This window comes from Ochotona princeps, chromosome 1 (genome assembly GCF_030435755.1).
Source record: "Ochotona princeps isolate mOchPri1 chromosome 1, mOchPri1.hap1, whole genome shotgun sequence".
NCBI classification, from domain to species: domain Eukaryota; kingdom Metazoa; phylum Chordata; class Mammalia; order Lagomorpha; family Ochotonidae; genus Ochotona; species Ochotona princeps.
Window position 1 is genome coordinate 7,551,414 of NC_080832.1, and position 22,288 is coordinate 7,573,701.

General features: G+C 47.0%; 1 protein-coding gene across 1 annotated transcript in view; it reads right to left on the minus strand.

The window, feature by feature from the left end:
- TULP4 (TUB like protein 4) overlaps positions 1-22,288 on the minus strand; it is a 153,789-nt gene that overhangs the window by 4,735 nt on the left and 126,766 nt on the right. Inside the window, exons 7-12 of the mRNA XM_004595454.2 lie at positions 13,694-13,918; positions 12,556-12,790; positions 7,394-7,538; positions 4,549-4,693; positions 3,456-3,549; positions 1,552-1,695 (exon numbers count right to left, since the gene is read on the minus strand). Of these exons, the coding sequence (XP_004595511.2) occupies positions 1,552-1,695; positions 3,456-3,549; positions 4,549-4,693; positions 7,394-7,538; positions 12,556-12,790; positions 13,694-13,918 (988 nt within the window). The remainder of the gene's footprint in view (positions 1-1,551; positions 1,696-3,455; positions 3,550-4,548; positions 4,694-7,393; positions 7,539-12,555; positions 12,791-13,693; positions 13,919-22,288) is intronic.

A 22,288-nucleotide genomic window follows, 5' to 3' on the forward strand; every position in this document is an offset into this window, starting at 1 on the left:
GCCGGGAACCAGGAACCTCTTCCGGGTCTCCCACACGGGTGCAGGGTCCCAAAGCTTTGGGCCATCCTCGACTGCTTTCCCAGGCCACAAGCAGGGAGCTGGATGGGAAGTGGAGCCGGCGGGATTAGAACTGGCACCCATATGGGATCCCGGGGTGTTCAAGGCGAGGACTTTAGCTGCTAGGCCACGCCACAGGGCCCCACCTTTCATATTTTAAAGAAGTTCTTAAATATTCATAAAGTGCCCACCCTTTTATGCAAGAAGGATGCAATGAGGATTCACAATCCCAGAGCACCTGAGTAGGTTTATCCAGGATTTACTGATGGCTATGGAAAGTCTCATGCAACCGGTGTGTATCTAAAAGTTTACATGTGCAAATCAAATCTCTGTAACTAGAATAAACTGTAATAGAAAACCAATATGTTTTGTCCCAGCTTACCTGCTAAAATACACTTCAAACAGTGTGCAAAGTAGGGACACAAGTAGCAGTATCGTGTGAATACAACCCAGGCAGACATGGGAGAATGCAATGGCGTGTGCATGTGAGCAAAGATCCAGGGACAAGTTTGCAGTACACAGCAAAACCCTCCAGGTCATCCAAAGCTAAGGCCACACTTGGTACTGAAACTGCCTCCCTCCTGTCTCCTGGGGTGCTTCTGCAACACTTAGCTGGCCTTGGCACACATCTGTGTCCTGGATCACATTTCCTATAGAAGCCCTCTCATCTGCAGGGAGCACAGAAGAGAAGGGTCTCCTGGCTGAGTCGCTGTCACTGAATGTAAGCTGCCCCTCTTGTTGGGAACCACAAACAGCATCCGCAGCTGAACAGGTATTCAAGGGAAGGTATCAGAGCATATCTCTAAACATAAGGGTCTGTTGGAAAGCACAGGTGTGGAAGGCCTCACCAAGCTGTGGTTTTCCATCTCAGCAGTATAATGTGCAAACCGCAACGGTAAACACCTGAAACAGATGTTACCTTGAACCCAGGTTGGATCTCTGCACATTGAGCCCTGCAGTGCAGGGTAGAAGACAGGTGTCCTGGAGGAGGGGCAGGCCTTGAGCCTTGGCGAGAGTGGGGGCATACTCCTGGTGGGACTCTAAGGACAAGGGCAGGCCTTGAGCCTTGGTGAGAGTGGGGGCATACTCCTGGTGGGGACTCTAAGGACAAGGGCTGTCTCGGTCACTCTGATTGTCTTGGGTCCTGCTTGCTTCTCTGTATTTATGCACCCCACGAGAGTTACTGTGAGGATAATGGGAGATGGGAGACACGCCCTATGAGCACGAACTCCACTGCCACCTCAACCTGTGCAAACCTCAGGCACTCCTCTCCTTCCACAAGCAATGTCCATCTGTGTCTCTGGGGGACATGGCGACCTCAGCCACCAACCTTAACGGTTAATGGTAACCTTAACAGTTAACGGTTAATGGTGGCCTTTTCCAAAACAAGGGTGGTATAGCAGCCTGTAATGTTCAGTGATGTCCCACTCTGTTCCCCTGCCATGGGCCGCTAGGAAAGGACTGTGACAAACAGGGCAACATATGTGAACGCACCTGGTAAATCATCTTCATCCTCACTGAAAACATTTGGGTTGAAGACAGGTAAATTAATATAGTCCATGGAAATCTTCCGGACTTCTGGGAGATAAATGGTCATCTGCCGTGGCTGGAGATGCAGCAGGCTGGTTTTATAGATTACTGGCGGGAGCAAGAGAGGCACAATTAATAGACACATGCTGGGGAGTGCTGAGTGCCAAATGAGCCACGAGCATAGCAACAAGGGCTCCGGGAGGGAGCAGCGCGGGCACCAGGAGCCCAAGAGGGGCTGCTCGTCTCTCCAGACACACGTGCGGCCATACCAGCAGCCGCTCTGGACTCAGTCACAGCAAAGCTTGGTCCAACTCAGCCCGTGGGCCAGAGGCATGTCAGTAGAACTACACACGCACGTGAATGTCAGAAATAAATCTTAAGACTGGGTTGTGGTATTAAAAAAATTCATCTTTCAAAATCTTCACTTGCCACCAGAAAAACAATTCAGTGAAGAGTTGTGAGAACTAAAGTGCCAAGCTCAGGGAGTCCAGGAGTGCCATGAGGGAGGCCCTGAGAGGACAGGGGTGCCGTGAGAGAGGCCCTGAGAGGACAGGGTGCTGTGAGGGAGGACAGGGGTGATGTGGGGATCTGCAGGGACTCTCACTCTCACTGCGGTGAGACAGTCCAAGGGGACTTCCACGTGGTTTTAACCTTAAGATTCAAGTTGACTAGTAGGGGCATTTAAGGGAAGGCATGGATGGCAACTGAAATATCTGCATTCATTTCATCAAATACATGTAAAAATGAATTTGCATATAAGTTTGACAGTAGGTTACAAGCTGGATAAAACTGCCTGGTTAGTTCTGTATGAGAAGCTTTCATCTGACACAGGTAGACAGAGAGGGTCTTCCTACTTTCTGTTGAGAAGCCCCTCGTTGTCCCCAAGCTGTTCTCTCAATCACCACCCTTATCGAGGCTGCACCGCAAAACTGGACTGGGGCAGGCTGAGATGACTTTTGCTACCTGTACTCAAAAGAAATAAGAATTCTGGCAGAAAAAACTTCTGTATGGCTCTATATGGCTCCACATCATTTAAGAATTAATGCACTAAGTTTTGATCTTTGTTGTCCATATTGACAGCAAAACAAAACAAAACAAAACAAAACAAAAACCTTTCAGGAAGATTACAACAGCCCAGTTGCCTCCAGGGTAAGAAAACTGAGGACGGGAGCCCACAGCTCCTTGTTGCCAACAGACCCACCTGGCAGAAAGGAGCCACTCTGAGAAGGATCTGCTGTTTCCACTTCTTCATTGAACCAGAGGTGCACACACCAAGCCATTCCCTCTTATTTGGGTGGGAGGGCAGAGGAGAGCCCAAATCTGGGTTACAGCCCAGCTGGACGCTCCCTTGGCTCCGTTTTCCCCATGTCTCAAACTTGCCAGGGGCAGGAAATGGATCAGGTATTAGAACATGAACTTTATTGATATTTACCACCGAGGATGGTATTAATAACTGGCCAACTTTTCACAGTTTCTAATGCTTCTTCCCCACTCTCTTCAGAACAAGCTTCTTCTGTTTTAACACCCTAGCTATTGGTACCAAAATCTACCCACTTGCAAGGTCTAGAAGTTGAAACATCTAGAAACCTAAGAGTGCTCTGAAGGACGTCTGAGGTATTTCTACCATTTCTATATTTCTATTGTTGTTACAAGTCAGGACTTACAGGGGAAAAAAACACTTTTGGTGGTAGTTCTAATTTTTGCAGGACTCAAGTAGCTGGAGTTATAGTTCAAGGGTGAAATACACACCAATATTTTACTGTTTTGAGGGCTCATTTTCTACTTTAAGCCATCCAAGAAGGGATGTTTAATTACGAGTTCCAATTCAGTTAATGAGATTAAGATGTGGTTTTTTTTTTTTTTTTTACCTGCACCGAGGTTGGTTGGCAGGAAAGCAGCCAAGCCCACAATCTTAAATTTGGTTCCCCAGATGTTGGACGTGACCTGAGCAAGGTAGTTGTGCTGTGGGCCAAAAAGACAAAGGAAGAATTACAATTTGTTTGATTTCTTACTGGTTACATAGGAAAAACGTTAACATTGAGTACACGACCAGCAGTACCCCATCTTGCTATTTTTAGACCAGAAACTCACTGGAGCATGCTGGACACCTGTTTCTTACCGGTGGGATCCAGCTGTTCCTGCATGCCCATGTGTTGCTGAAAAGGACCTTCAAGTGACACAGGTACATCAACTTTCACCTTTCCTGTGACCTGCTGTGTCACTGCGCTAGAGAGGGCATCTCACTGAATTGCTTCTGTCCTTGATATCTGCCCTGCCAATGTCAGTTACATTCATATCACTACATCCTAAAATAGCCTAAAGATCGATTTTCTCACTCTATCCAATTAACATTTCAAAAGTGACCATGCACCTAAGGTACGATGGCAAGGGTCACCAGTGGAATGAAAACACTTGAGTCTTCCAGGGGCTCAGAACCCAATGTAGGAGTCAGGGCTTGGGGTGGCTTCATACACAGAGCCACAGGCAAACATCAGAACTGAGTTATATACCATGTGCCTGAGCCTGTAGAGCAAGCCTTCACAACCAACTTGGTCCTAGGGTTGGTCTGGAAGCAGGAGAACAAAAATAAGGATGAAGAGAAAGGTGATGCAGGAAGAACATGAGCACAAAGTGGAGAGAGGCAGGTGTGGCTGTAGCAGCTGCAGGGTGGGGAGGTGTCGCCGGGCCGGGGGAAGGGAAGGCGGAGCATGACTGGCAGCACGGACCAGGAGTTCTCGCACAGACACTAGGCACCACTGTGGGCAGAGATGGGTGAACACATCTCAGTCAGGCGTGAGCTTGGGCAAGCTTCCTGCAGCAGAGGGGCAGCCTGAGCAGGTGGGGCAGAGCCAGGGTCCAGTGTGCATGCGCAGTGGCTGCAGCTGGGCTGAAAGGCTGGGAGGAAGGTGGGTTCAGGATGGCTCCGAGGCATGCGCTTGTGCTGTCGGCACGTGCTACTACCTGAGTTATGTCTTCAAAAGGAAACTCTCTCCGTGTCAGGCTGGGTGAGCCGATGGACGGCTTGCGCATGGGCAACCGTGGAGACCGCGAGATCTCCTGGGCAGCCCGGGGCAGCTTGGGAGATTTCCGGGCCTCAATGCTGATCCTACAAAGACAAAGTTATGAGAATCAGGCACCCACAGAGGGAAGCACGACTGCAGCCCTGACCCTACGGCAGCCCTCGTCCCTGTCTGTGAGCACGGGGTCCTCGGTGGCCAGTGTCCTCATTTCACAAAGCACCCATCACCGCCTGCTTCTGTTTTATGAGCACGAGGAAAGAATCAATACAACTGAATTATGTATGAATTCTGAAAGTATACTGACTTTAGATCAAACGATCTTTGTGTTAGGAACTGGACAGGATTAACTGTCTTTCATTTTCTACTAATGCCAGTAGGTTTGGAAGCATCCACACTTCTGCCAGGGCTTATCACTGAGAACACGGCAGGCAGGAAGGGCACTTCTCTCTGAGACCATGGTGGCATTCTCGATTTCAACAGACTTGGTTGGCATTTTACCACCTGCAGTACTTTATACATCAAATCAGCAAATTGAATGTTCTTCTGCCTCTTGATCCTATGTTTTCTTTCTGTGCCTCAATTCCTTTATTTACAACATAGAGACAAACACTCAATGCTGGTCAACCCCAAATTACAGTATGATAAAAATGAACACTGTTAAGCTTTAAAACATTTTATGAAAAAAATGCATGAAGCCTCACATTATACTGCTGGTGAGCCTGATGGGAAACTCGGAGCTCCAAAGGAGGACAGGGGACTGAGTTTACCAAAGGAAGGAGCTAGGACTACTACTCTGCCTGCTGTGCGCAAGGAGACCCGCAGCAGGGAAGACGGGCAGCAAGGGACCCCGGGCATGGCCACATGGCAGCCCTGAAAGGGCCTGAGCACAAGGCAGAAGGTTCCATTGTCTGTCTGCTGACTGCCTTCTCCACTCAAGTACTCGGAAATCATGAAACAATGGAAGGGTAAGAAAGTTTATCATTTTAAGTATTATTTTAAAATATTTATTTTAAAGGCAGAGCCACAGATGCAGAGTGAAAGAATATGTGTGTACATGAGAGAGAGAGAGAGAGAAGAAAATATGCAAGCCAGAGAGATTTTTTCATTCACTGGTTCACTCTCTAAATGGACACAATGGATACAATATCTTTAATTCACTGCATGTACAAACTCATCTGATTATAAAGTCAACCTGAGATTTAAGAGTGAAAGCTCAAACTATAGAGTTGCTCAAAGAGAGCTGAACCTCCTCATGGCCCCAGGGCAGACAAAGATTTCCTAAACAGAACATCAAAAGCATTAAACATGACCAAACGCCACACATTAGATACGTGAATATGTGATAGTATACATATCTACAAAGAACTCATATCTCAAACACATAGAGAACTCTTAAACTCAGTAAGAGAAACACCATCCATAAAAAATAGTAAAAGGCTTAAACCCACACTTCACCAAAGGAGACAGCCAAATGATCGACTGACGTGTGAGAATGTGCACGAGTCAGAACTAACCCACAAAGAAATACCATACATGTCCACTGGAATCGGCGGATTCTTTTTTAAAAATGACACTGCAGCTGTGAGGGAGAATAGAAGCGGCTGGACACTCAAAAATTGTTGATGGCAATTTAAGTTGGCACAGCCACAATAGAATCGTGTTTGGCAGTTTCCAGGGGAGTGTAACACAGATCTAAGCCATGACATGGCTCCCTTCACATACCCAAGAGGGAGGAGTGAATACGGCTACTGCAGACATAGAAGGTTTGCAATGGATTTATTCCTAATAGGCCCAAGCTGGAAACTATCAAATACTCTTTGTTTGGAAAAGAGAATAAACACATTATAGCACAGTTATCACATTGAAATACCTTCCAGAAGTGTGGATAAATCTCAAAACATCCTTACAATGAACATGACAGTTGATAATACAAGTACATACTGTCTGGAAGTTTAAGAATAAGCAAGGCTCACACCTGGTGATGGAAGCAGAGTGATTCTCGCCAACAGGAGGGAAGCACACGCTGCGTTCTGTGAACTTCCCTCGCACTGCGCGCACAGTGAGAGCTGTCTACAAAGTGAGCCTGTGTGCATCTGCATGTAAGTCACACAGCGAGGAACTTTAAAGCTAAGTCCACCACAACTTCCACAGATGAGAGACGCCCATTTATATCCAAGGCCACGTAGTTAGGGTTTCTCAGAGCCAGCACAGAGAGGGTAGGAGGCTCTCCCGTCTGCACCATCACACGCCCTTCCACCTAGCTTCCTGCTACTGGGACCTGGTTTTATTTTCATTTACTAATCTCATCTCGAAGACAGCAGCAGAGACATTCTCTCCAACACACAACCATTGGAGAACTTTTTTCTTCTTCTCAAACTAGAAGGAAAAAGAAGCCAGGCAGCCATGGCCCCTGTGCTGCTCACCCCTCTGGTCCCCCCTCAGAGAAGCTCCAGGGGTCGTCAAACTTCTGATTTGCTGTTGTCTTATATTCCAAAAGAAAACACAAAGAAAAGCTATTATTCTAGGAAGAATCTTTAAGAAAAGGCAATGAGAAGAGAAAGCGGCTGTTTCTGTAACTGCCCTCTTTTATTGTTAGTTTCTTTGTAAAATATCTTAACAAAGTTCACTTCTGGCAGACTAAGTTCTGTAACTGGGCAGCATTCTGTACCAAAAATGGGTTGGAATGTCCTGCTGGTGCCGGTTTTGATGGGATTCTTCTGCAGGCACAAACCCGGACATGTCTGGTGGCACAGGAAAGGGAGAGTGCCCCTGGAGGCCAAGATTACCTTGGGAGTTTGGGTGACTTGCTAGCCCTGGAGATTTTGGGCGACTTCTTGGCAGCCCAGTCATCGCTCAGTTCGATGTCACTGGAGTCTGAGCAGTTGCAGCTGTCGATCACAGTAGAAATCAAGCTGTTTCCATAGATTTCATCTGTTAAGACAACACCCAGCAACGTGAGGGGAATGATGCCAATGAGGGCCCAAGGACAGTCACTGCTATCAGGCCAGGACTCAGGTCCAGTGGTTGAGGTAGCAGTGTGGCCATTGTTTCTTTTTACATTTCGAGGTTATTATTTCTTTTTAGGCAAAAGTAGGCAATTACTTCTACTGCTGTCAAAATGAGCCTGGCATTTTAATGCCTGGAGGAATGTACAAAAATAGTCTGGCACTATGCTGAAAGCAGAAACCAAGATGGCTATGCTGCTGTCCCTCACGCTGCGGCGGTCAGCTGGGCCCCTGTGGACTTTCAGGGGCCTCAGAACAGAGCTGCCGACTTAGACTGCCCTGGAACGTGGCTCAGGCCAAGGAAGGCCCTTGCTGAGTGAGGCCCACTTGCACAGCGGTGCTGCCTGAGCTGTCCCTGTCCCCAGGTCTCCGAGAAAGCCATATGTGGAATGGCAGGCAGGCATTTGGGGAGTGAATGAACAGAAAGAAGGCCTGCTCCTCTTGTCTCTCCTTATCTATGCGATTCTGCCTTTTAAGTAAAAAAGATAAATCTTCAAGAAAAGATCTGTGTAGCAGACCAGGTTCATCCTTCTCAAACTCCATCCACTGCTGCTCCTGTCACCTGCCTTGTTCGGGCTTCTCAACCCTGCACCCCAAGTCCCCCACCAGCACATCCCAGGTCTGCCTTCAATGAGAATCCAGTTCTCCAACAATTGTTTTGCCAACTAAGATCTCATTCCCAGAAGACCCCAAAAGCCCTGACAGATAATCAGAAAGTGGAATCATCTCGGTACAATGAAACACTTCAGTGTGAGAATGAGTTTTCCATCCTTCCTTTTACAGGAGGAGTTTGTCACTCCAAAGCTCTCTGTAAGTACCTGAGCATGTGGAGGTCACATCTATGAACAGGAACTTTCTGGAGCAGAGAAGCTGACACACTACTTGGGCAGGAGGCCAGTGCCCTGTCTGTGCCACCTACATCACCCTGTTCCAAAACTACTGATGGAATTCAAATGGCACAACTCACACATCCAGCAAGTGACAGTGATATGCATTTGAATTACCTCAAACAAAAGGCCAACTTCCCACGCCCCAGAGCAACAGGGCACTGTTGTATTGTTTGACTGAAGGGTCTCTGGACCAAGGGAAGCCCAGCCATGACTCAAACGTGAAAGCCTCTGTGTGTACATGAACTGAGGAAATCCAATTATGCACCATCCACCCAACCACCAGGATCCTCCTCGATGGAAGATCCCTCAATGTGAGGTGCCATACCCGTTGCCCCTTTTCTTACACTCATAACTGCTTTGTAAACAGTAACCAAAACATTGTTCATTCAGAGGGACAGACACAGTGAGAGCGCCATCTGCTGCTTCACTTCCCAAATGCTTGGCCCTGGAACTGGGCCAGTGCTGAAGCTGGGGACTCAACACAGGGCCACCAACATGGCTGGCAGTGATTCAGTTACTAAATTCATCACTGCTGTCTCCTAGGGTCTGCACTGGCAGGAAGCTGGAGTCAGGTGATAAAGCCAGACATTGAACTTGGGCAATCTGATGTGGGCAACTTAAAGGTTAGGTTAACTGTTCACTCTACCAGATTGTCAGTATTCCCAACTAGTGGGTGAAGTTAAGGGAAGGAACTTTGCCTGCCATTTGGTACTCGCAGAAACTAGGACATTTTCAGGGACTCGATAATACTTCCAGAAAGAACAAATGAGCTGAGCGGTGGCAGGCAGAAGAGGTGCTTTCCGAGTGTGCATCTGGTGGGCTGCTGCTCAGAGTTGTAATCACGCCTAGGAAGGGCCCCCGCTCTGCCATCTGCCATCACCACAAGCAGAAAAAATCTCTGCATTGCATTGGTGGAGCTAGGGTGGTAGATGTGTGTACCTCGTACTTAGAGAATCTGAAGTTGGCATCAGTCACTGGGAAACAAAGCCTTAACCATGGATCTTTGGGTTTTAAACCCCAATTTTGTCAAATTTCATAAACATGTTCATTTTTTCTGGATTGAAGGCTTTCTGAATATGCAACCTGACTTGAGTAACATCTTCAAGTTTTGGAAGCTAGTGTTTAAGAGGACAGCACTTGGCTTCTCAGCTGGGAAGCTGGTTTGGGAGGCAGGCTTCTAAGTGGGAGTCCCAGCTCCTTTCTTGAGCCCACTTCCTGGAAATGCACATGCGGGGGTTGAGGGGGTGGATGATGACTCAAGTGGTTGGGTCTCTGTTCTCAATGTGGAAGACTAGAATCCAGTTCCTGGCCAGGGCATTGGAGGCATTTGGGGAAAGAACCAATATTCAGGGAAGCTCCCTTTCTTGTTTCTCAAATAAATACTAACAACCTTTAAAAGTTGTCTGGGGACAAGAGTTGGTGCTGCTGTGAATAAATGATGTTGCCTGCTGTTCCTGCATGCCACGTGAGGTCTGAGTCCTGACTTTGCATCTAATTCTGATTTCCTGCTCATGCATATGCTGGGCGGTAACAGGTGAGGAATTGAGCATGCGGGTTTCTGACACCCACAGGCAAGATGTGGACTGAGTTCCTGGCTTTGGCTGGCCCAGTCCCAGGTACCATAGGTATTTGGGTAGTAAACTGTCTCTGTTTTTCAAATATAAGTGAATAAAAATCTTTAATTTTTATTTTTTAAAAATTTATTTATTTTTATTGGAAAGTCAGAGATACAGAGAAGAGGAGAAACAAAGAGGAGGATCTTCCATCTGCTGATTCATTCCCCAAGTGGCCATAATGGCCGGAGCTGAGCCAATCCGAAGCCAGGCGCCAGGAGCTTGGAGCTTCTTCTGGGTCTCCCATGTGGGTGCAGGGTCCCAAGGCCCTGGGCCGTCCTTGACTGCTTTCTCAGGCCACAAGCAGGGAGCTGAATGAGAAGCAGGGCTGTTGGGATTAGAACCGGAGCCACATGGGATCCCAGTGCATGCAAGGCGAGGAATTTAGCCACTAGACTACCACACCGGGCCCACACAAAAATCTTAAAAAGCAATTTGAATGACTTCTAAATAAAGCCCCAAGTTTTCTCAGGTTGCCATAGGGAAATGCTGTGGACTTGGGGTAACAGAAGTGAACTTTCTCAGAGTTCTGTATCTTTGAATCCAAGCTCATATCGCTGGCAGGTTTGGATTCTGGTGAGGACTTTTGTCGTGGCTTGTACATGGCCATCTTCTCATTCATGTGCCATATGGCCTCTCTGCTACACACATGTAGTATTCACTTAACCTTAACTACCCCTAGAAGCCTTAGCCCCCAAAAGTATTCCACAGTAGGATAGATGTAAACAGACAAATTTGGGAGAATGGACTTCAGTCCACAGCAAGTTCTGACTGAACACTATGTTTGAAAATGTCTGGATTTTTTTCACTAAAAAAAAAAAAAGGACTGTTATCTAGAATAAAAAATACATTATCAGTGATCTTGAGGAATATATTTGTCAAGCTACTTGAACATTTGCAAAGTGGATCACAAACTTGACAGAATAAAAGCCAGCTAGGTAAGCCTGGTATGGTAGCCTAATGGCTAAAGCCCTCGCTTTGCATGCGCCAGGATCCTGTGTGGGCATTGGTTCGTGTCCCAGCTGCCTCACTTTCCACCCAACTCTCTGCTTGTGGTCTGGGAAAGCAGTAGAGATGGCCCCAAACCTTGAGACTTTGCATCTGTGTGGGAGACCCCAAAGAAGGTTTCCCTGGATTCAGATAGGCTTGGCTCCGACCACTGTGGCTGCTCGGGGAGTGAACCAGCAGACAGAAGATCTCTCCCTATCTCTCCTTCTCTCTGTAAATCTACCTTTCCAAGAAAGAAAAGATATATATATATATATATAAAATATGCCAGCTGGGAAACCTGTCAAATCAGATTTCTAAGTCCCATTCCAGACTCAGGGACTCATAATTGAGGGGTGGACCCTGGGATCTGCACAAGCACGCACCCAGGGACTGCCATGGGAGTGGCCCATACACCCTATTTTGGGAAGCTCTGATGTGGAGGCTTGAGTCAATCTGGTTCTCATGATAAGAAATTCTTGGCTTCTCGAAGTTTATGCATACACCATTCAGTTGGCAATTAGTCACATCATGCCTTGTGGCACTTTTTCTATTTGTGTCCTTGGTATTTAAATCTTGACTTTTTAACTGAACTTTCCAAGTACTTATTGTACTAAGGCTTTGCAAACCCTTTGAAAGTAGCTACATTGTACTGCTTAACAGGGTACAAAGATGACCTGGTCCCCTGTAGGCCCTCAGGAGTCAGAGTGGCAGGCAGAGGAAGGCTCCAGGGTGCTGAGAGGCATGGACAGGGTGCTGCTAGCTCTGTAGCAGGTGGTGGGGGAAGTCGCCCAGGCAGGTGGCAGACTGTGTGAACTGCACGTGTTGACAGGTGCAGAAACCAGGCAGGCACTAAGCAGCACAGCAGAAGAAACAGAGCCCCTTCTCCTGATGGCGTCGCGGCCCAGGGAGGCGTGCAGCAAGCACCTCAAACACATCAACTGAGTCATGATCAGCACTGGGCAGAGATTTCAGGGAGACCAGGTGATTCACGGTGTCAAAATCTTTATGAGTGGAGCAAGACATCTCATTGGCATTCAGGTAAAAAGCAGTTAATCATAGCTTAGTGAGGGCAAAGGCAGGAGGCTGAAGGTTTGAAAATTTTAATTATTTCATCTGTTCTTGAGTTGGGAGAGACTGCATTTCATTCTTTTCAAATTGCCTCACTATTACATTAATGAATTCAATGGATACCTGCAAAATAACCCAGCAGGAGCTCTCATTCCTAGAAGGCCCGAACCTGCTCCTCCTGGACTGAGAGTCAGAGCCGCTTCCACCCACAGCTACCTGAGGCCTCCCAGAACAGTGTCACAGCCTGCAAGAAGGCACACGGACACAACCACTTGCCTGAGTAGGACTGAGGCAACACGGAGCTTCGGGGATGCTCAGGTGGTCCCCCTGTACAGAGACAGTCCACAACATGCAGGAGCAAGGCCTCGTCCACCCAACTCACCTGACTTCGTGTCTGTGCGTGGGTCCATGATGACGAACTCGGGCCGCAGCTTGCTGACACGGCGCCCCTTGAGGATGGGCACGAGCCCGCCCAGGTACTCCAGGTAGAGTGTGTAACACGGACCGCCCACTTCTGGGTCGTCCTCCGTGCGCTTCATGGTGCAGTGCAGCCGCTCGTTGCCAGCGGAGGGGTAGCTGACAAAGTCTCGCATATTGTTGGGGTCTGGAATTGGGGGCTAGAATGAACGGCATGGGAGGAAAAGCAAGTGCTGAGATTATGAGAGAGGGAAAGAGGGAGCACGTGAGAGACACGTGGGCTCAGTCCCTGTAACTCCCACAGGGCACAGGCAGCCAGGGAGAGGGCCGGGCATGAAGCTGGGATGCCTAACCATGCTGCTAGCCAACAGAATCCCTGGGAGCTCTGAAACACCTGTGCCAGCATCCTGGCTTAAGTCAGCTGAATCGAGGGGTGGGCCTGGACATCTGCATGTCCTAATACAACAGCGTAAGACAGCTTGGGAGAAGAAATCCCCCCAAAATTCGAAAATCCTTATGCTTCAAGGCAAAAGGAAACCAACGAGTCAACCTAAGAGTTAGGAGTAAAGATCAAATGCAAAAAAGAAGCCAGGGTGTTGGGGACAGGATCCATTGTGCAACAGCAGGTGGCAGGCAGGCCTCCTGCACAGACTGGCTTCTGGAATTTTCAGTCAGTGAGACAGGCAGCTGCGCCCAAGCTGGGGGAGAACCAGTCCAAGATGCCGGCCTGACAGCTCCCCTACCAGCCATGGGCCAACTTAACTTCTCCAAACTTGTTTCCTGCTTCTTCAGGCGAGGTCAGTCCTCGAGAAAGGACTGAAGGGGACATGTGCTAAGTAAAGGTTCAGTCCTGTGATCCCCATGCGAGCCAGGAGACAGCATCTCCTGCACAGGGTGAGCCCTGCGAGGACGCCCCCAGAGGTGCTGGGGGTGGACTGCAGGCATGGAGGAGCCTGGTGGGATCCTGCCAGGCTGTGGGTGGCCACTGCTTAGGCATTCCTGTCGGGAAGCGGACAAGACCCCATGCACTTGCTCTGACCCTTCGCCCTCGCCCTCCTGCTGGGCAAGCAGCAGAAGAGAAGAGGGAGAGTGGAAAGCTTTACCTTGATAGTGGGGATGAAGGCCGTGGAGAGGTAGGAGCAAAGGCGAGGGGGCAGGGTCAGCTTGCTGGCGTCCTTGTCCTCCCGGAGGGCACTGGCAATGGCCTGCTGGCACAGCAGCTGAAGGCTGGACACCCGGTGCTCCACACGGACCACGTACAGGGCTGGGCCGGAAGCCATCAGCAACCGGGAGTCTCGGTGGCCCCAGCAGATGGAAATGATGGGGCGCTGCCGCAAGGGGAGAGAAGGAAGATGAGTTTTTGCTCTGGGGGTAAACAACGGAAGATAATACAGCTTGCCCTAAGAAAATGAAATGCAGATAGTTTCGAGTACTCAAGCACAACAGGAAAAGTTTCAAGAGTGTATGACAAAAATTTAGTTTTTTTTTTTAAAGTAGTTAGATTCTTACACTGGAGCAAAAACAACGCACCAACAATAGTCTGTAATTCTCTCCAGGGTCTGACTCCCTGAATTTGGGACCATAAAGCCAGTGTGGCTCTGCTCTGCAAAGCGCTGCTTCCACTCAGGGGGCAGTTACAATGGGTACAGTCACCTGTGCTCCTCACTCAAATACCAGGTATCTGGATCCCCCAATTACCCACAGTGGTTTCCATGGCCCTTCCCTTCTGTCTCAGGGGGTAGCACTTCATGTCAGACCAACAGCTGTGGTGTCACTAGCAGGGTGACCTGGGGGCTGCTACAGAATGCTGGAAGCCTCCCAACCTTTCTCCTGGGCCAACAGGAGCACCAACGGCCATAGGAGATGGTGGGGTTGTGGTGCTTCTGGGACCCACCAAAGGTTACTGCCCAGCCACCCCTGCCCAAACAGGGCAGGGGAGGACAAGGACCATGAGGGAAACAGTCCCTGTATGGCCTCACTGCAGAGGCAGAAATCCAAAAACGCCAGCAAAACTGCCAATCCCCTGAGCTTGGGGCTACTGTCTGCAGGGCTCAAGCACGGAACAGACAGGTGAAGGCTGGAGAAGCGAGACTAACTCCTTCCCATTCAGGCAGATGGAGCCCTCATTTAACGAGGTCCCAAGGGATTTCAAACATCAGCCTTGGGAATAGCAGCCCTTTGATATGAGTGACAGGCAGGAACAGAATTTTCACAACACATTAGTGACAAACATCAAGGTAAAAAGAATATGTGAAGATATTTCCTTAAAATAGCCCTTAGGGTCAGCTGATCCCACATTCAGCTTCAAAGCAAAATGAAAGGCTGAAGACTTCCGGCTCCACTGCACGAAGCAGGAGGCCCAAGGGCAGCCTAGGGCTGCAAAGCCTGAGCAGCTCAGTGTGCTTGCCCACCGTCAATCCGGATTTCAGGCCAAGGACATGGCTCACCCAGAGCACAGACTCCACAGGAGGAGCTGTTCGTGCCAGGAAAAGCACAGTTGCTGCTGAAGCCAGGGGAGACTGACAATGAATGTTCAGGTTGCAACAGGGGTCCTATTAGTTAGTACCAATGATGCTGGATCTTACAAAATCTACTGCTTCCCCTTCATCTTGGAGCCCCCTCAAGACAGTATTATTGACATAGAGTTCAAGTCATGAAAGCCAGCTGTCACTGCAAGACTGACTGGGGCTGGTGGCAGCAATTCAAGAATTCTTTCCTCCAAAATCCCATCTCACTTTTGCTGATGTCCCTGAGGTGACAATGGTCATATGGCAGGGACTACTTATCTTTATTCCTCTGTCCCCTCCTTACTTCTGCTTGTCATAATAGCTAGCTCTGTGCAATCACCAATTACATGCTTTATATATAATTAACACTGTGATAAATATGTATCAGACACCTTTGTACCAAGAACTTCAGCTACTTACAGAGACTCAGAATGGATGAAAACCCTGCCAATACCAGCACTGTGCGGCCGCAGGTTCAACTTCTGCTTGCCAAGGTGGCATCCCACAATGGAGTGTATGTTCTAGTATCAGCTGCTTCTGATTCAGCTCCCTGCTAAGCAGCCTGCCAAGGAACCTAACAATGGCCCCTGCCACCATGTGGGAGACCTGAAAGGAGCTTTGGGTTCCTGCTTAAGCCTGCCCAGTCCGGACCATTTGGGAACTAAACCAGAGGATAGAAGATCCAAAAGCTTGTCTTTATTCTGTCATCATTAAACTATTAATAAGTTTGGTTTCCCTCCTAATAAAACGCACACCTTAAAAGCCCATGTTACCTTCCCTTGTGTAATTATCATCCATCACATCAGAACCACCACTACATTCTAGCAGCACACTAACGGAGTCATCTTGGCTCCATCACATTAGCAACGTATTAACACATATGAAACCGTAAGGGGCTACACAACTTACAGTAACTGGGAGAGCTCCAACTTCATAGCCACCGCCAGAAAGTGGTGCCTTACTTATGTGTCAGCGACAGCTAAGGTACCACCTGAGTCATTTTGGCAGAAAAGAAGCCCTAGGCCACATGGGCCCATGACAGCCATGAATGGAGGTGCCCATGACACAGCAGCTGGACAGCAGATCCGGGAATGGAGGGAAGACCGTGTTTCTCCAACCTGGGTACTGCATGATCTCAGAATTTTCAGGCTGCTAGGAGTTAGAGGACTTGCAAGATTGAAGCACTGAAATCGAGCACCCAGGAGAAAAGAGCTGTCAGTTTTCTGGCCTGGAGAAGTGACACCACAGGGTCTCAAAGCAGTTCATTACTATCTGCAGCAGTAAGAATAGGGCAAGGATACCAACAGGAACTGAGACTAAACTACTTTGGGGACAGCAGCCACTTGCCCAAGTTAGTGACAGTTTATTTCAACCAGGGGTGGGAGATACATGTTATTTTAGCTTTACAGCATTTTTGCCATGTAAGATGATAAAGCAGTAAAACAAATACTGGTACCTTTGCCACAATTCATAAAGCTGTATGAGTAAACAGAGGAAAACTAATTACTGTAACTGTCACTGAATTAGTGGTCAGGGGACAGAACAATGGCCTCCAGGATCACCGTCAATCCACAGAAGGTTTCTTTATAAGGGATCATCTTCTTTTCACAAGTCTCTTCTCTCCTGGTGATGCTATTCTTCCTGGGTCATTTACTGGTATTCCAGCCTGTAACGTATTTACTGCGGAAGTTGCACAGTATTGGGAGGAGAAGAGTCTGGGAGTGACCACACGTGCCGGAGTCGTGGGGTCCTCGGAGGGCTGAGGCTTGCTGTGGTCCCTGTGACCTGCCCCAGGCTCAGCAGCACTCACCCCTACACCCAACCACATGGCAGCCTTTCTCCTCAGCAACACCCACCTATGGGATGAGACCTTGGGATTCGGAAGGGTCCATGAAGACGCGGCTTCCGTGGGCCCCTCTTTATGTAAACAGCTGCTCTAAGTTGTCGATCTCATTTCTTTCTCAGATCACTCAAAGTGACTATTTAGAACCACTAGCCATGCCTTTAACAACACAAATTCTGTGTACGGGGTCATTGTTTTGGTACATCTCAGTCTGAAGCAAGAAGGCATGAGAACGTGCTGCCTTCCAAGGAGCAGCAGCTGGCAATCCAGAGCTCCTGACACTCACGCAGGGCAGTGGTAGCTCCCAGGAGACGCGGCGCTCACAGAAGCCAGCTGCTCTCCTCCCAGGAGGCTAGGCATTGCAGCAGCCACATCTCTCTTCTCCAGTGCAGTAATAACTTGCTACTATGTCACCTCCTCTCCTGCCATGCACACCTGCTGTGCATCACCCAATCACTTACGCACCTGCTGAGCTACTCACCAGCCAGCTTGTGAAAGGTGTTCAGTGTTTACAATGGACCGGATACATTCTATGCTGAATAAAATCAGTCCCCTGCCCTCAAGGAGCTTCCATTCCGGGGTGGCAGAGACAGTGAAAGGTCTCACTGAGGGGGAAAGCAACTGGCATGGAGCAGAAACACAGTGGGGAAGGCCTACAGACAGGGACTGCTTTCAGAGAGATGAGAGTAGGGAGGAAGGCTGCTGCGAGGAGGAGCAGGAAGCTGTCTATTCAGTTGGCACAGACAGCAACCTCACTCGATGGGATTTTTGCATGTAGCAGTGAGCTGGACAGACTCTAAAAAGGACAGATGAACAAAATGTGGGATTGTTCTTTACCTGTGAAAGGAAAGCCGTATATGCAGACTAAGGTAAACACGTGACAAAAGTGTTGGGGGAACAAGACAGTAAGGTCTGGGCTGCCCTAGGTCCTGGGCGGACACAAGCAACCTGCAGCCAGGACTCTGAAGCCTCCCTTTTCCACACTGTGTGTCTGTGTGTGCAGAACAGGGAGTGTGTGAGTATAAGCATGTGTGTGCTTCCCAGAGGATGCGTGCCTGGGGGAAGGATGTCTCATAATTGCACAGCTCACACCAAAAGCAGTCATCTTCCAGATGTCATACCTAAAGAGTTTTGAACACGAAGTTACATTGATGCAGCCTCCAACTAAGGAGTAATAATAACAGCCAGCTCAGGGAATCAAATCTCAGTTCTTTTTTATTAATTTAATTTTTAATTTACTTTTTATTTTACTTCTTTTTATTATTATCATCTATGACACAGTTCCATAGGTCCTGGGATTTTCCTTAACCCTCCCTTACACCTCCCCTCCCCCCACTGAGTTCCCATATATCATTACTACAGTATAGTTCTTCATACACAGTCATATGTCCATCATTGCAGGCATGGACAATGGCAGAGAGTCCAGCATCCTACTGTCAAGATATAGTAAACAGTTTCATTGGGACTCCATCTTTGATCTGGAAGCAGAAATGTCTACTGCATTGTATCCTCACATCTGGATGATAGTCTCCATTACACAGTTATTATACATCCACTTAAAAAGCCACAATACAAAATCAACAACAGGAACAAAAATAGAAATTTACAATGCCACAAAGTTAAATAACATGCTGCTAGATATAACAGTCTTCATTACACAGTTACTATACATCCCCTTAAGTGAAAAGCCACAAAACAAAATCCAAAATAGGAAGAAAAAAAAAAGAAATTAACAACACTATGAAGTTAAATAACATGCTACTGAATGACTAATGAGTCACTGAAGAAATGAGAAAGAAAATCAAGAACCTTCTTGAAGAAAATTATGCTACTGCATGAGCTATGAGTCATTGAACAATTCAATGAGAAGTGTTTTGAAGAGATTAAACTAACAGAAAAAAATCGAAATCCATACGACACAGCTTCTGCTGATCTTTGTTGGTGAAATGTGTCTCCTGTAAGCAACAATTAGATGGGTTTTATTTTTTAATCCAGTCTACTAATCGATGTTTGATTGATGTTTTAAGTCATTTATATTCAGGGTTAATATGAATGGGTGCTAATTTGGTCCTGTCATTTTAGCAATGGGTTGTTCATTGATTAATCTTCTATTATTCTACTGGGTTGTTCTTCACATTTGCCTTTGGTTTTGGTGGGCGCCATTCTTTTTCTCTGTCAAGAGAACATCTTTCAGTATCATTTGTAGGGCAGGTTTGGAAAAGGCAAATTCTTTTAGCTTTTCTTTACTGTGGAAGAATTTTATTTCATTTTCCAAGACAAAGGAAAGTTTTGCTGGGTACATTATCCTGGGCCGACATTTTTTTTTTTTGCTTTTAGAATCTGGAATATGTCATTCCATTCTCTTCTGGCCTGTAGTTGCCTTTGAGAGGTCTCCTGTGAGTTTAATTGACATTCCTTTATATGTCAGTTGATTTTTTTCACGTGCACATTTAAGGATCTTTTCCTTATGTTTGACTGAAGAGAGCTTGGTTATAATGTGTCGTGGTGAAGACCGCTTTTGATCAACCCTGTTGGGAGTTCTGTGCCCCTCCTGGATGATGTTCCCAATTCTTTCTTCAGATTAGGGAAATTTTCCTGTATTATTTCATTAAATACATTTGTAAGCCCAGCTTCTCTTTCTGCACCTTCTGGGACTCCCATAACTCTTATATTTGGCCTTTTAATGGTGTCTTTCAATTCTTGGATACATTTTTTAGCCTGACACAGCTCTGCTTCCAGCTTTTTGTTTGTTTCCCCCTCATGACAGGAAATATCTTCTAATTCTGAGATTCTTTCTTCTGCCTCATTCATTCTCTTTTGGAGACTCTCCACTGTACTTTTATTTTGCTGTATTCTTCATTTCGGATTATCAGCTTCCGTTTGATTCATTTCCAGTGTGAGATATTCCTTGAATTCCTTGGATGCCTGCTTTACGTGCTTCTCATTGTTGATAAGAGGTTTTATAACAAGTGTTTTGAATTCTGTCTCCCCCATTTTCTCGATGTCTTCCTCAGCGAACTCTGAGGTTGGCAAAGGGTTTTGCTCCTTTGCAGGGCAGTCTTCAGTAATATTCATTGTGCCTTTGTCTCTTTCGCTCTTGGTCATTGTATTTCTGGTTATCAGATTCTTCTCCTTGGGGCAGGTTTCTAAGCTCTGTCACCCACAGGTCTACAGTTCAATTTTACTTATTGCAGTTGGTACATGACTCTTTGTTTACAGCCAATTGTGCCACTCTCTCCAGCGAGTTCCAGGTCTGGGTTTTTTCTTTTTTTTTCTTTCTTTTCCTTATTTTGTTTTGAATTTTTGAATTTTGTGGTACAATTTTGTATATACTGGGATTCCCCCCAAACTCCCACCCCTGACAGATTTTCCCCATGTCATTACAATAGTATAGTCCTTCATAAGGAGTCATAATTCCATCAGTCTCTTATTTAAGTGTCCCCTGACATTGCTGGTACAGACAATGCCAAACAGTCCAGCATCCCACTGTCTACACATTTCCAACAGTTTCACTAGGAGTCCATCTTTTGTTTGGAAGCAGGAATGCATGTTGCATTGTACCCCTACAGCTGGATATGGTAGCAGGTCTGGGTTCTTATGTTAGATTTCCACCATGGTCTCTGTAGCCCTAGCTCCTGGCTCACCAGTCTCCACCTCCTATGATACCGTGCTGAGGCTGCGCCATTATTTGTATAACCTTTCTCCCACTTCCAGTTCAAGCAGGTCCCAGGATTAGGGAGACACCAGGTGTCCTATATTAGGTTGTTGGTGGTGCTGATCTTGCCGGGAACTGTTGGCCATTAGGTCTGAGAGCCACATAGACCTATTTCGACCTGTACAATGCTGTAGTTGGTATTATTTTCCTGTGGGACCAGTGCAATGCACTGAGCTCAGTGAGTTCTCATCCAGCTCAGCATATGTGCAGCTCACTACTGTCCCTGTAGTCTTAAATTCTTGGCCACACTGTAAGAAATGGCGCCTGATGTGCCACTACTAGAGTTCTTGATCTGGTCGTCATCAGGTCTGAGGGCTACTCAGACCTATCTTGGGTGGAACCTATAGGATGCGACATTGTTGCAGTTCACTGAGTCAGAAATGAGTTCCCAATCTCAGGTCTTAAAGATCACAACCACTCTTGTATTTTCTAAGCTCAAAGCCCTCAAAAGACTTTCTCCTTTAGTCACAGCAACCTACAGGAAGAACACATCCTGCTAGTATCAGGAGAACAAGCTCCTCCAAGAGCCATGCAGCATCTGGCCATCAGTGAAGCTCCTTGGTCTTCCTGTTCCCACCCCAATCTTATTGTTCGTATTCCTTTTGTAATGTTTTATCCAAATATCTTCCTATGGATGACTAGCATAGGGTGACCCTCCCTAGTCTGCCTTTAAGGGCAGTTTATAAAACAAAACAAAACTCCAGATATAACTCATTTTAGCCTACAAATGTCACCCAGTAACGCTAACCTTAACATTGTGTTCCATCAGATTGCCAGATATGCATGTACACAGAAGTGTCATAGAAAGCACCCAATAAGATTAGTCTCAGGATTTTGAATTACAACACAGGACAGAAAGCAAAACAAACTACAGTATATTTCCTTGTAAGAGCTACAGCCACAGGCACTGCTGTTGTAAGTCAGTTGAGACCAAATTTTAAAACTGATGCTATCACACTTTGTACCCAATAACCTATAATCAAATTAAGTTGGAAATAAATTATTCAATCTAACTTGCACTTAGTTATTTTCATAAGCTATCCAATGAATTTCCTAACTTCCTTCCTGCTATAAAAATGCATCTGAGTTTAGACCCCTTGAAGAGCACAGAGTATATATACTGTGAAGATTCATTATAGACAAGAGCTAAGTTCTTGCTACATGACTAATATTCAACTTGATTTTTAATGCTCTTTACCCTTTTATGGAAAGATTTGATTTTATTGTAAATGCAGATCTATAGACAGAAGATAAAAAGAGAAAGACCGCATTCGCTAATTCATCCTTCAAGTGGTTGCAATAGACAGAACTAAACCAATTTGAAGCCAGGAGGCAGGAGCTTCTTTTGGGTCTCCTCTGCAGGTTCAGGCTACCAAAGCTTTGCGTCATCCTCTACTGCTTTCCAAGGCCATAAGCAGGGAACTGGATGGGAAGTGGTGAAGAACCTTAGTGTTTTCTGCTTTTGTGATTTCTGCCTTGCCTGCTTGGCTGAGGAGCTGTGTGAACTCCAGGCCTGACAGTCCACGTGACACCTGGCAGGTCACGCAAGCAGAGCACTCCTCAGGAAGGAGGCCCCTGATATGCTTTTTAGATAAGAGTTGCTCACTACCCTATAGCCCACCAGTTTGTACTT